At 45.7% G+C, this 12,837-nt stretch overlaps 1 protein-coding gene across 3 annotated transcripts in view; it reads left to right on the top strand.

Annotated features, from left to right (window-relative positions):
• Positions 1-11,201, top strand: part of MLLT3 (MLLT3 super elongation complex subunit) — a 292,903-nt gene extending 281,702 nt beyond the window's left edge. The window contains exon 12 of one of the 3 annotated variants that reach the window (XM_075559984.1): positions 7,009-11,201. In XM_075559984.1, coding sequence (XP_075416099.1) covers positions 7,009-7,140 — 132 coding nt within the window. In that variant the 3' untranslated portion in view covers positions 7,141-11,201. The remainder of the gene's footprint in view (positions 1-7,008) is intronic. The other 2 variants (XM_075559983.1, XM_075559985.1) reach the window with 2 other exon arrangements.
• The last annotated feature ends 1,636 nt before the right edge of the window (positions 11,202-12,837 follow it).

Here is a 12,837-nt window from a genome sequence, read left to right as displayed (position 1 = left end):
CAAGAACTTCATCAAGTGGATTCTCTTCGCATTCTAGAGCAGCGGTTCTCAACCTGTGGGTCACAACCCATTGGGGTTCGAACGACCCTTTCACAGGGGTCGCCCTATTCATAACAGTAGCAAAATGACAGTTGTGAAAATCACTTTATGGTTGGGGGTCCCCCAATATGAGGAACTGTGTGAAAGGGTCACAGCATTAGGAAGGTTGAGAACCACTGCTCTAGAGGGAGAGTGGGATCCCTGAATTTCTAACCTGGCATAAAGTCACTCCAGGGCACGCAGCATTTCACTCTAATTGCATTCCCTGGCCGGTTGAAAGTGCTCAGTCAGGCTCGTGGTTATGATGCCATGATACATGTGTTGCCACGGTTTACTGCTTAATGAATCCCTAACGTCAAATCCAGCACCATGAGGACCAACGGCATGCTCCGGGTAGAGAGCAGCTCATCTTGTAGACTGTACTCCACGAAGTCTACATCCCCTCTGCCATGCAAGCCTGGGCACGGAGCAGGCTTTCTCGTGGGCCCAGGGTTTCTCATGGGCCCCGGATTATAGCCTAGGACTTTACTTCAGACTACTGATGCTAAATGCATCCTCCCAACACAAAAAGGTTTGGTCTTCCAGTCTCATGCGGCTCACAAAAGGGCTCACAAGCTTTGTTTCGCACTGGGAGCATCGAATTCATCAGCAAGCATGGCTCAAGAGCTCCTATAAAAGGTACAAACACAGCCCTGGAAGATGGGTTGGAGGAATTCACAATGACCTCACCAGTGGACTTGGCCGTATGGAAGATCAGGCGGTGAGGCAAGGCCGGACCCCCCGTCATTCTCTCATACTCCAGGCCGCCCCTGTGAGTCAGAGCCCACTCAATGGCAGCAAGCCACAGGAACCAGTTAAAGCACGGTTGGAGGAAAGCACTAGAGATTTAAAAGAGGGATCTTTGTTTCTGTTTTCCATCTAAAAATGTACACAGTGACCTGCATGGTCCCCCCAAAAGGTGGTGTGGCAGGAAATCAGCCATCACAGCTCAGCACAGCAACTGTCGGTGGGCACAGGCGTGTTCCCGCGCCCTCCGTGTTCGACACCTTGCACCTCTTTCCTTGCACTGGACTTTTATCAGACTTCTTTTGGAGGGACCTTCTTAGGACCACACCGCCGAGTGGTGCATTCCTTAGAGGGAGGCGGATTGTCGGTGTTCAGTAGCCAGCGGGTGTTTTAGGTTTCATGGCCCGTGTCCTTGGAGTGAGACATTTTAATGGAAGGTCAGTGATGCGCCAGGATTTCTGGAAAGGTCTGGCCCTCACTTTTCTTTATGAAGTCTTCTTGCCTTGACTGAGGCCGCGAGTGTACACACTAAGTAGCACAGAGTATGAACGCTGTTGCCTTTGGCAAACCGCCCTGATTTCCCCCGACTGCAAGCCACAGCGGACTGCTCTGAGGCTCGGGCCGCCTTCACCGTGATCGACTCTTAGACTCCCGTGAAAACACAGGCTTGTTTCAGTTAGACTGCTCAGACCCGGGTGGGGCGGGGTGGGGGGTGCGGGGGTGTTTGTCCGCCTGTCTCTGCAGAGCCTGGGAGTTATGGAAGAAGGAGGTGCACGGTGACTGATGCACCCTGGAAACCTAGAAGAGACCATGATGGGTGTGAATGATGGTTGCCAAACTGCCTGTGGGACAAATGTTCTTGTTTGTTTTCAACTTAAGGGTTTTTCATTTTTCGAGAAAGATTTTTTCACTGCCCCACTTTCTATTTTTTATTACTTGGTGGAACGTGACATTGAAACCCAGAAAATCTCTTTTTAAAACAAGGGTAGGGATAGTTTCCGAGTTTCCTGTTACCTCCAGGGGGGAAATGTGAGGGCTGAGTCCTGGGTGATGTAAATGGTGACATCAATGCTAACTGCAATGTTAGAGGTTCAAGTCTACCTAGAGGCTCTTGGAAGAAAGGCCTGGATATACGTCCATCACAGTGGACACACTGCCCACCCCCAACACTTGCGAGGGGTCTGAATTGGCTAGAAGGTGGTTTTAGCCTTGACTTCTCTTCCATCGTGGTTTTCGCCTCAAATTTCAACTGCTTTCCTTCATTTAGTCTCTCCACTTACATCATTCCCTCTTGCAAACGTTTATCAGCATGGTATGAAAAACAACCTCTAGTCCACTTTGCCTGAGATTTCATCTCGAGCCTTTTTCCTTATTCACTTGTTTCAGTGCTGATGAAATGGCCAACAGTCAAGACAGGGAAGGAGGGACCAAAACACATGAAGCCTGATAATTCCTATACTGGGTAATTAGCTCCCAAATCATTAAGGATAAGCTTATATGCGCATGGTAATCATAATCATGTTGCTCTGATCAGTGTGGCAATTTGTAGTTTAGGAAGATGTTCAGCTTCGTTTGCCACATCTTTTCGGAGGCCCTGCACAGCCCTGTGAGCTACCAGGTAGAGCAGGTGGGATTATTTGCTTCTTACAGGTGAGAACCCCGACACTCACAGGTTCGAACGTCCTGCCTTGTGCTATTCAAATAATGAGCAGATTCAGTCCTCAATCGACCAGATCCGGGCCTCTTTATTCTGAATGCCTTGTCACTAACTGACTGGCCAGCTGGTTCTTGGGGGAAGTTGGACTCTGGTCTAGTTGTCATTCGAATTTGTTAAGTACGTTTGAAAATCCAGTATCTCTCAAGAGGCTGTTTACTTCTATTCTGATCTGTACGCATTCCTCAGTCCATCAGGATTCCTGCACAAACTAGCAAAGCAGATCATTCACTTTGGGAAGTGCTCTTAATTCAACCTTTAGTAAGGATAGAATTCCCAGGAGAGGGTGGTGGTGGTGGCGGTGATGGTGGTGGTGGTGGGTGGTGGTGGGTGGTGGGTGGTGGTGGGTGGTGGTGGGTGGCAGGTGGCGGGGGAGGTGGTGGGTGGTGGTGGGGGTGGTGATGGTGGTGGTGGTGATGGTGGTGGTGGTGGTGGTGGGGGAGGTGGTGGTGGTGGTGGTGGTGGTGATGGTGGTGGGTGGTGGTGGTGGTGGTGGGTGGTGGTGGTGGTGGTGATGGTGGTGATGGTGGTGTTGTGTGTCTCCCTGCACATAGAGATCTGCATGGGTGACTGGCCCAAAGCATTATAATGTTGAACTATTAAAATGAATGAACAGTTTGTCTTTCACTATTACTACAATTTCATTGATATAATTAATAATAAACCTTACACATATATAATACTTTACCTGTAATTTGGCTTTCTAAAATGTTTGATGTAATAGAATCCTGCCTGAGTCCCGTAGTCTGATTAAGTAAGTAAGGCCCCTCTGCCCACTCTTTCCCTCTATCACCCACTCTCATTTACACAACAATACGCTCAGAGGTAAGTAATTCATGGCCAGGGTGCTAACCAGAAAGAAAGATGGTTTCTTTGTGTCAACCTTTCCTTGACTTTTTATAATAGTGATCTCATGCAGCATTTGTCTTTTGTGATTGCTTTCTTTCCCTCGCATGCTGTCTCCCAGGCTCATCCATGTCATGGCTGTCCCCGTTTCTTCACTATGTAACAGTGCATAGTGTCCCGAGTGTATATGTACCATAATTCATCCATTCATCCATCGGTGATCAAGGCAGTATTCAGTAAGGGGGAGTGCAGCACTGCATGACCGATGGCAAAGTAAACACTGTGAGGCACACAAAAAATAAAAGACAAGACATGCAAATGCTATTACCTATGCAATCCTGCGATAATAGTAATTACAAAAAGCATTATGAATAGATGAATAGGTAAGCATGTTAGCTGAACAGGGGGAAGGCAAATGTGAGGAACACCCTGCGCGCGCGCGCGCGCGCGCGTGTGTGTGTGTGTGTGTGTGTGTGTAGGTTTGGCCGAGGTTATTTTGCATGAGTATTTGCGTGTCCTGCAAATATATCCAAGGATCTTGTAGGGCACACAGTGGGCGAAGTTATGCACTGCTTAGCCATAACCAAACACCATGAAGGATTGCACCAAGGAGAAGTAGCCCACAGCCGTAGGCGCATCCTAGTCACTTGGTACAGCATCTTCTTCACAGACAGTGTTCTGAAGCCTACTCTAGTGAGCAGCCTTCAGAGTCTTAAGAACTTATAAGTGACCACCTAGATCCCAGTATCGATCTCTCCTTGTCAGAGCAAGGAAGGGTGAAGAAAGTCAAAGAAGTAACTGGGCCCAAAGGATTAATGGACTACACAAACACAAACCTCCACTACCCAAGACCAGAAAAGCTCATTGGTGCTCAGCGTCCACTACTGACTGTTCTGATTTCAAGATCACAATAAAAGATCCTGGACAGGCAGGGAGGAAAAAAATGTAGAGCAAAATTCAAAATAGACTCACAGGTCTAAACCCTTAAGACTATGCTCCTAAGTCACCCTTCAGTCCTGAAACTGAACCCTCCTCCAGGGATCCACTTGCAATCAAATAATACACAGGCCTATACAGTGAACTGGAGCTCTGGTGCTATCATGGTTATGCACAGGGCTGCGATGGTCCCCCAGGTCTGCAGTTCAAAACCCCCGGCCACTCCTCGGAAGAAAGGTGAAGCTTTCTATTCCCGTGAACAGTGAGTCCCAGGAATTCACAGGAGCAGGTCTACGCTGTCCTAGAGGGTGAACCTTGACTCACTGGCAGTGAACTTGATTTGGGTTTGATAGGAAGAGAATTACAGCACTGAGAGAAGGAGAAACACACTCCTCAGGATCGGCAGCTGTTCCAGACTCACAGGGCAGCACTTGCCCCCAAACAACGTTCAGAGGCAGGAAGGGGCAAGCACGAAGGATGAGTGGGTTGTACCCAGCGAGGAAGTGGTGGGGGATGTGCTGGTATGTTGAGGGGATTGCAAATATCACTAAACAAAGGTTGATAAATCATTGAGTGGAAGACTTAATTTGTTCTGCAGACTTACACCCAAATGACAAGAAAAAAGTAGAAAAATGCACCAACCCCCAAAATAAAACGCCACTAACCTGTCACAGAATCCTTTTGTTTTCCTGGTTCTGCCACCTCATGTGTCACGGCATCCTCCTGATGGAAAGACAGCTGCCTGCTGCCCTTCCAGGGATCGCCCCACCATTCCTGGCAGGAAGGAGGCGTGAGGTGTACGTTCATGTCACTTTTTTTTTTTGGCTTGGATCTTCTTTCCTTGTCAGTGACTTCTGACCAATTCATTATTTTAAAACAGTGGCTGCCAAGTCACATGAGTGGGTCCATGAGTCTTTCAGGTGGTCACCTTGCTGTGCCCAGGAAAGCAGGCTTCTGGTAGCAAAGAGGGAAGGACACGTGGACATTCGGTAGGTAACTTGTAGTGTCTGCCATGACTCAATAAGAGTAACCTGTTTTAGTATTAAGCCCAGAGTTCTGTCTTCAGAGAATGATCACAGGTTGAATGAAGCAATAACCACTCAATCTGGAGTGGTGCCGTGAACCGGATGGGGGCTTACTGTGCCCTTCATGTTTCTGAGGAGGTCTAGGGAAAGGTCAGGAAGAAGGGGCACTTTTCTGGTACGAGCCACTGACCCATAGGGGATCGTTCACGATTGCTATTTCTTAGAGGAGGCCACCTCACTCTCAGCAAGAAGGAAGGTTGAAAATTCCGTGTCTGCCCTTTTTCACATGGAAATCGGGAATGGTAAAACTGTTGAATAAATAAGCTAAGTAATTAAAATTATTCTCTTAAGATTTGTGAACTGCAGAGTGCCAGAGGCACATGACAGAAAGACAGGTGAGCATCTATCCGTTGGAAAAGTTTGCAAAGTGCTTTCTCTGCACACACATTTCTGTGGCTCTCGTGCCCATGCTCCCGTAAAGGGTTCTAGTTTTGGAAAACCCCAGGGGCTGTTCTACCCTGTCCTTGTTGGGTCACTGTGAGTCAGAACCAACTGTGGCAGTGAGTATGGTTTTGTATTTGGTTCGGTACCTATTACCTGCGAGCCAGCCCCCTTCCTCCCACTCTCATTTACTCACAGTGCACATCTTTAAAATCCACTCTGCCCAGGCACACTATCTGATGATATTTCTCAGAATAGCAATGGAAAGACACCTCCTGGGATAAAAGGATCTTTCCACCCAGTCCTCAGCCTCATTCTTAATGTTAAAAGCTCGGAGGCACTGTGAAATCAAGAGGACAGCACTCGATCGCTGCGGTGCAGGAGAAGTTTTCTAACAGTTGGAGCCAATACAATAAGAACCGAAAAAGTCTTTTGGTCGAGCTGTGGTAAAAGGGGAGACCGCGACATTGTTTCATTCGGTAGATGATGCCCATCTCCTCGGAACACCCAAAGGAATCAATTGGATGTGATTCTAAGTAAGGAATATATTTTTATTGGCATTTGACAGTGAACAACTAGATGGGTTTTCACAAGGTGAACGCATCTTACTTTGTGATCAATGCCCAGGCTAAGCAAGAAGAAGGCTGTAGCACCTTGGAAGGCCTCTTTAAGCTCCCTGCCAGCCATTACCCATCATCTTCAAGTGGGATTGTAGATGATTTCCATTTTATTTCTGTCTGCATTCTTATATTTCCTAAGAATCCAACAATTGTGTAATCAGAAAACAGGTGTATGTGTGTGTGTGTGTGTGTGTGTAAGTATGTAATGCTCATGTATGAAATTTTTAAGGCAATCTAGGATAGAATTTTCTTAACATTTATTAAATATGTTTGCTGTCAATTCTATAGGGACTCTACAGTCTCTAACATCCAACCCTCACCCCCAGTCTTCCACACCTACCTTAGTGTATTTGGTCTATTGCTGAATTGAAAGTAGTTTAAAGAGTATAAATGGCAAGGATATGATCTACTTTTTTGAGAATTTCCAAGGCTTAATATATCTGTGACTACCAAATTGGGCAAGAAATTGCTTGGTCCCATTAGTACCCTAGGTCCTCCTTGGTGTTGGTCGGAATGTCACTGGATGACCCCTTCCTCCATCTCCCTGGTTCCCTTTGCTGCCTGTTGCTTACTGCCCACACTTCTCTTCTTTGTCCTTTAGATTGTGAATCTTATAGAAGAGACTGGACACTTTCATATCACGAACACAACGTTTGATTTTGACCTGTGCTCGTTGGACAAAACCACAGTTCGTAAACTACAGAGTTACCTGGAAACATCTGGAACATCCTGAGGACACAACTGGATGCATCAAATACTATTGGGGTTTGGGGGGTTGGTATTTTTTTGGTTGTGATTTTTTTGTTTGTTTGTTTGTTTCTTTATATGAAAACACTCAGAATGATGCAACCAAAAGAGAAAACGAAAAGCAAACAACCTTCAGCTTTACTTTTCTTTAAAGCCAGTCATCATCTCTTGATAAAGGAGAGGTTAAGCAAACCAGCCTCAGTGGACCACACTCTTCTCTCCAAGGAAAGCCCCGGGAAGAGTTAGCCTGGATAGCCTTGGAGACAAACCAATCAAATACAACACAAGACAACTTAAAGAATGTGTACGGTATCATGTCTCTCTCTGTGGTGGTTCGTTCCACAGGATGAACGCATATTCAACACACTGCCTTATTACATAACTGATCTATTTATTATCGCATACAGATAACCGAAAGTTGTGGAGGGAATGACACCGCCAGACGTTCTAAGTACTTGGTCCCGTGGATGCTCTTTCAATGCAACACCCTTGCCATCCCAAGCCCAGTGACCTTACTCGTGTGCCGTGCCACTTCCGCCAACTTGTTCAAGTCTTTGTCTCATTGCAGTCTGTATTTTCTGACTTCCAGGACACACAATGTTAACTGGAGGGAGAGGGAGGGGGCACCAAATAGCCACCCTGAGTTTCTTCTTTGTGGTCTTTTTCCTGAAAGTTGTGGCCAGTTCTTGGCTGTATCCATGTAACGATCTTGAACCATGGTAGGAAATGCACCAAATAGGACCATATGAATTGCTGTCTAGCCTTAGTCAATAAACCTGTAGGACTTTGGAAAAAAAGTGTCCCTGAATCCGGCACCTTTGAGCTGCCCTCGTCATTCTCATGTCTTGTTTTGCTCTTATAACAGTAGAGAAATCTGCAAGTGAAGGCATTCCACGGGGTCATCGTTTTTTGTTGTTGTTGTTTTTTGTAAAGAGTACAGACCCTGTTTTCTAAAGAAATGTAGAAATTCTGAATTTGGACCTATTTATTAGGAAGCTCTTCAGCTTTTTCCAGCTGCCAATGTGTTATATGTCCTCACTCTGACACCTGGAGTAAGAGATCTTTCTTTGTTCACCTGTGATCCCCGGAGACTCATTTATGTTTGACAAATTAAAATCTTCCTTTGGAGGAAGCGTCTTGGCTATCTGACCGTAAGAGAGTATGTATGAACTTGTAGACGCAGTGGTTCAATACCTGTTTAGTCCTTGCTGATGCTTCCAGAAGGCTTTCTTGTATTGGTGAGAATTCAGATGGTTGGGAGGGTAGGGGCGGGTACTTTTGTTCTCGATGTCCCTTTGGCTGGAAACTACAAATATGTCATGTGGCATGCAAACGAAAGCAAATTATTTTTAAAAGAAAGACAAGAAAAGGGAAAAAAAAAGTACTTTTTGTGTCATTAGTCCATTCTCTCCAGAAACGGGGAGTGTGCAAAGGGAGACCGGGTCATCTTGTAAGTTTGGGGTTTTTTTCGTTAACCAGGAATTTCACGGCAAGCGAAATACACGAAGAATGGCTTCTGGATCCAAAGGTTCGTTCACAGGAATCGGCCGCGTGGATGTGTCTAAGTGTGCTAATAACTCAGTATCTCCCTTGTTTCTTCCCTGGCCAGAGGCCATCTTTTCATCCAGAGATTAACTAGTGTCTGCCCAGATAGTCGTCTTGCCAGACCCATGCTTGTGGGCAGTACTGTAAATGCAGCCCGATAATGGAACGGACTCTGCCTTTTACCAAGGGATCCCCTAGACGGTTTCTTTCTAGTCAAAGAAACGATTTGTTTCCTTACAAAATTATCATACAGCCACACGTCTGTAGATTTCTTCACTGAAGCATCTTCGCAAGAGGATAAGTGTATCATTGTTATTTTTTAATACAACAATGTTTGGGCTCTTCCTGGTGATCGATGTGTCCCATCTTTGGAGTATTTGGGTGTCCTCCATTTCTCTGTGCAATTTCAGAGCACCTTTGACCTGACGGGACTGGTGAATTGTATGGTTGTACCTGTGTTTCGTTTGAAATTTTACAGGTTGTGGGTGGGGAGGGCAATGTTTATATGGAAATGTTTGCAAAATTGATATGCAACCTTTACAATTTTCTAACTTCCTAATCCACAAACTCTCATCAAACTGGGACGTTTATGTGGTTAAAATATATGTGTAGCTTTTCTGGAATTGTACAATTGGAGCCGATTTTATTTTTGCCACGCCCTTGTGTAGTAGCATCTATGACTTGACAATATAAAGGTGTCTGGTTTTTTGTTTTTCCCTTAAGTTCCTAACCAAGGAATTAAGTAACATTGAAAGGGCCAAAGGACAAAGATTACCAAGAAAGGCAGCTGCTAAAGTGAGCAGATGTCTTGTCAAGATCATCAAAATACACGTTGGTGAAGTTGTTGAGGATGCGTCTCCATTATTTCTTGAGTCACGAAAATGAGTTTTCCATAAGATTCTAATTTTTAAATGAAACAAAAATATCAAGTTTCACTGAATTTCAAATAAAAGTCTCTTAAAGGAACCTAGTCAGTGCTGCCACGGTGATATCCAGTCATCTCTGGATGCATTTGTTATTATTGATAGCACATGTACCCTCACGACGACAAGGGGGAGATGGCAGAGCTTAGCTTCTTCGGTGGATAGATGAGGGGGCTTCAGAGAGGCCATGTTAAAAACAATTTTAAAATAATGAGATTTTCCCTTGAGATTTTTGAAGCCCTTTGTGTCTATGATGTATCAAAGAAAATGGAATGAGTGTGAGTAGGGTTTGTATCAGCTGGAGTACAATTATAATGATTTCTTTAATCACTCCTTAATGATTAGCAGGGGGGAAATATGTTGACAACTTAGTTTCTTAGGAAACTCATTTATGTGAAGAGGCACGATCCTTTTTTCTTAGGATCTAGCTGTCAAGTTAGTGACGAAACAGTTTGCACTTATTTCTTGTTTTCACCATTCAAAGCTCTCTGTCTTTTCATGTATCCAGACGCATCCCTCCATGCTTGTCTATCATGCTGAAACAGGGAAGAACATAACAACTTTAGGTCACGAGGCAGCGCTGGGGGGAAAGATTAAGTGTCTTAAAATGCTTTAAAATTGCTAAGCAAATCTCTCTAGTCTGATTAATTACCCACCTTTACATGGAAAGCACCCATAAAAATTGGTTGTCTTCCACTAAAAGAAATAAAAAGTTTCTCTTGACCCTTTTACAGACCCAGTAACCTTTAAAAAAAGAACGATTTAGGTCTCCCTAACATTCCCCCCACCTCCCCACCCACCCGTGAGCCCCGCACGTCTAGCGAAGGGGTCTGTTTAACCGAGCCTTTACTCTGGAAGGCCTTCTACTCGTCCCGGAAGTCCAGCGCCACTCATGGCCAGTGTTCGTTTTTTAGTGGCTTGTGTTCCTATTTCTCCCTATAGAAGTGACCCTCCCCAGAGGACCTCGCTGTATGCTAACTGTCCCCCGTGAGCATCGTGTGCGCTGCGCATTTACATCTGTAAATATGTACATGTGAATTACTGCAACTCCGACTATGACGTGGCGTCTACTACAGCTGCCGAGAGTGTACTGCAGCCGATGGCCAGAATTGACTTTGACCTTGGCTTGGAGTAGACTGCTTTTGACCTCTTTTGTGTTATATGATGTTTCTAACTATGTAGCCACTGCCACCCTTCCGAGCTCCTTGTACAGGTGCATTGAAGAAGTTGATTTCGGAGGACGACAAAGCCACCCCTGTCTGAAAACTGTAAATATGTATTTTGGCCCTTGTACTCCAGTGTTCCCAAAATAGAGTCACCATGGAAATGCTGACAGATCGGTAACGGTGGCTGGAGCTACCATGCGGTGCAAAAATAAATGAAGTCAAATGTATTCTTGAGATTAACAGCGCAAGGCCAATGCGTTTTATAAATCTGTCAGTATCTTTTTAATGGAGTGTGTGTGTGTAATTATGGTGGAAGACACACTGTGTATATCTGTGTATACATGCTTTTATGTGAACTATGAGGCAGACTGAAGATGTATTTCTCATCTCTAAAACCCATGTTGAAATATAAGTAGAAATTGACAGAAATAGGTGTGCAGCTTAAATTGCTGTTTATTGTGGCTCCTTTTGTTTTTTAAACAATGCATCATCTTATGGGTAATTTGGCCAGTGCTTGGCTTGGCTTGGCATAGAAGAAAGACGATGCCTTTTCTTTTCTCAAGAAGTGGCTCTGTGCTCAGGAAGAGTGAATGGAGAGCTGAGAAAGACAATGTGTCCGAGACCAGTTGAGGAAAGAGTCCACTCATTGTTCATCGTGGAGCTCCAGAGCTAGGAATATTCTTTGGTCCCAAAGCCTGTCATGATTTTGGAGGTTTGGCTGAGATTGGACACGCACTGGGGAGAGAGTCTTGGCATACTGCTGCTGCTTCTGGGTGCCCCCAAGTCCGCTCCCACTCGGAGTGACCTTGTGTACACCAGAAGGAAACACTGCCCGACCTCACTCCAACCCCTGCCATCGTTTGAGCCCTTGTCACAGCCATTGTGTCAGTGCATGCCATGGCGGGGGAGGGGTCTGCCTCTTTTACGCTGGCCCTCTGCCAAGCAGGACACTCACTTCCAGGGACTTGTCTAGACTCATGACATGCTCAAAGTACACGAGTCCAGGCTCCTTCGTTCTTCTTGCCGTAAACCGGGTTAACTATGAAAAATTCTGGTCCCCACCCCCCACCCCTTATGTTTTCAGAATGTTTTGCCGGGAACTAATTGTGAAACTAGACTTAATCCTACAAATGCCTTGATTTTAGCAACCAGAAATGTTGCCTTGACTAAATGAAAAGGAAAAAGAACCCTACAACACAGAAAAGAAAGTCCCGTTTGGAGAGTAACTAAGGGATTGCCTACCATGGCATGTCTGTTACCTCAATTTCAAGAGACTGGCCTTATCTTTAGACTGACCAGTCACAGGCTCTGTATCTTATCACCTCCAAGTGATAATGGGTGTGGAAGCGTCAACCCCCAGATGGGTTTGGGTGACAGTTAAACTTTCTAATTCCCACACTTGAAATGAGCTTATCTGTTTCCTTCAGCCTAAATATTGATCTATTTAAAGTCACGGCCTTGCATTTTCCGAGTATAGCGAAAGGGTCCGGACCAGCATCTTGGACCCCTGAAAACAGCCGAGGATGCTGGCCCAGAGAACTGCCGCCGACAGGAGGTGAGCTGCCCGCCCGGCTGTCCTCAACACCTTTGCCCACCATCTCCGAATCGGTTCCCCCTGAAGAATCTGCCCGGAGAACTGACGCTCTCCGCCCTGGCTCTGCCTTTGGAGATTTGGACAGATCCTATCCTCACCTAGTGCTCTTGTTTCTCTGACAAACAGAGCAACTTCGAGGCTTGATTGTTTCCCCTGAGAAAGTACCAGGCACATTTCAATGCCGCTGCTGCTTTCTGTGCCAGGTGTCTCACCTTCCTGTTTACATGTCCCTTCGTGGGAGGCACTCCCAGTCTTTTGTAGAGCTTGTGAAATTGCCCAGGGGCTTTCAGCTTGGCCTCTTGGTCTGAATTTCCCCTTCATTAAGGAAGGGTAACCAATATGACCTCCAAGGGCCAGTGAGGGAAATGAGTGGCACAATTCAAAGCAAAAACCCAAACTCAACCATCACGCTGTTGGATGCAAACAGATGAGGGGCATAGCGGCTCCTGGGCTTT

The sequence above is a fragment of the Tenrec ecaudatus genome, chromosome 10 (genome assembly GCF_050624435.1).
Source record: "Tenrec ecaudatus isolate mTenEca1 chromosome 10, mTenEca1.hap1, whole genome shotgun sequence".
Taxonomy (NCBI): domain Eukaryota; kingdom Metazoa; phylum Chordata; class Mammalia; order Afrosoricida; family Tenrecidae; genus Tenrec; species Tenrec ecaudatus.
The sequence above is the reverse complement of the archived record's forward strand: the minus strand, read 5'-3'. Positions and strand labels throughout refer to the sequence as shown.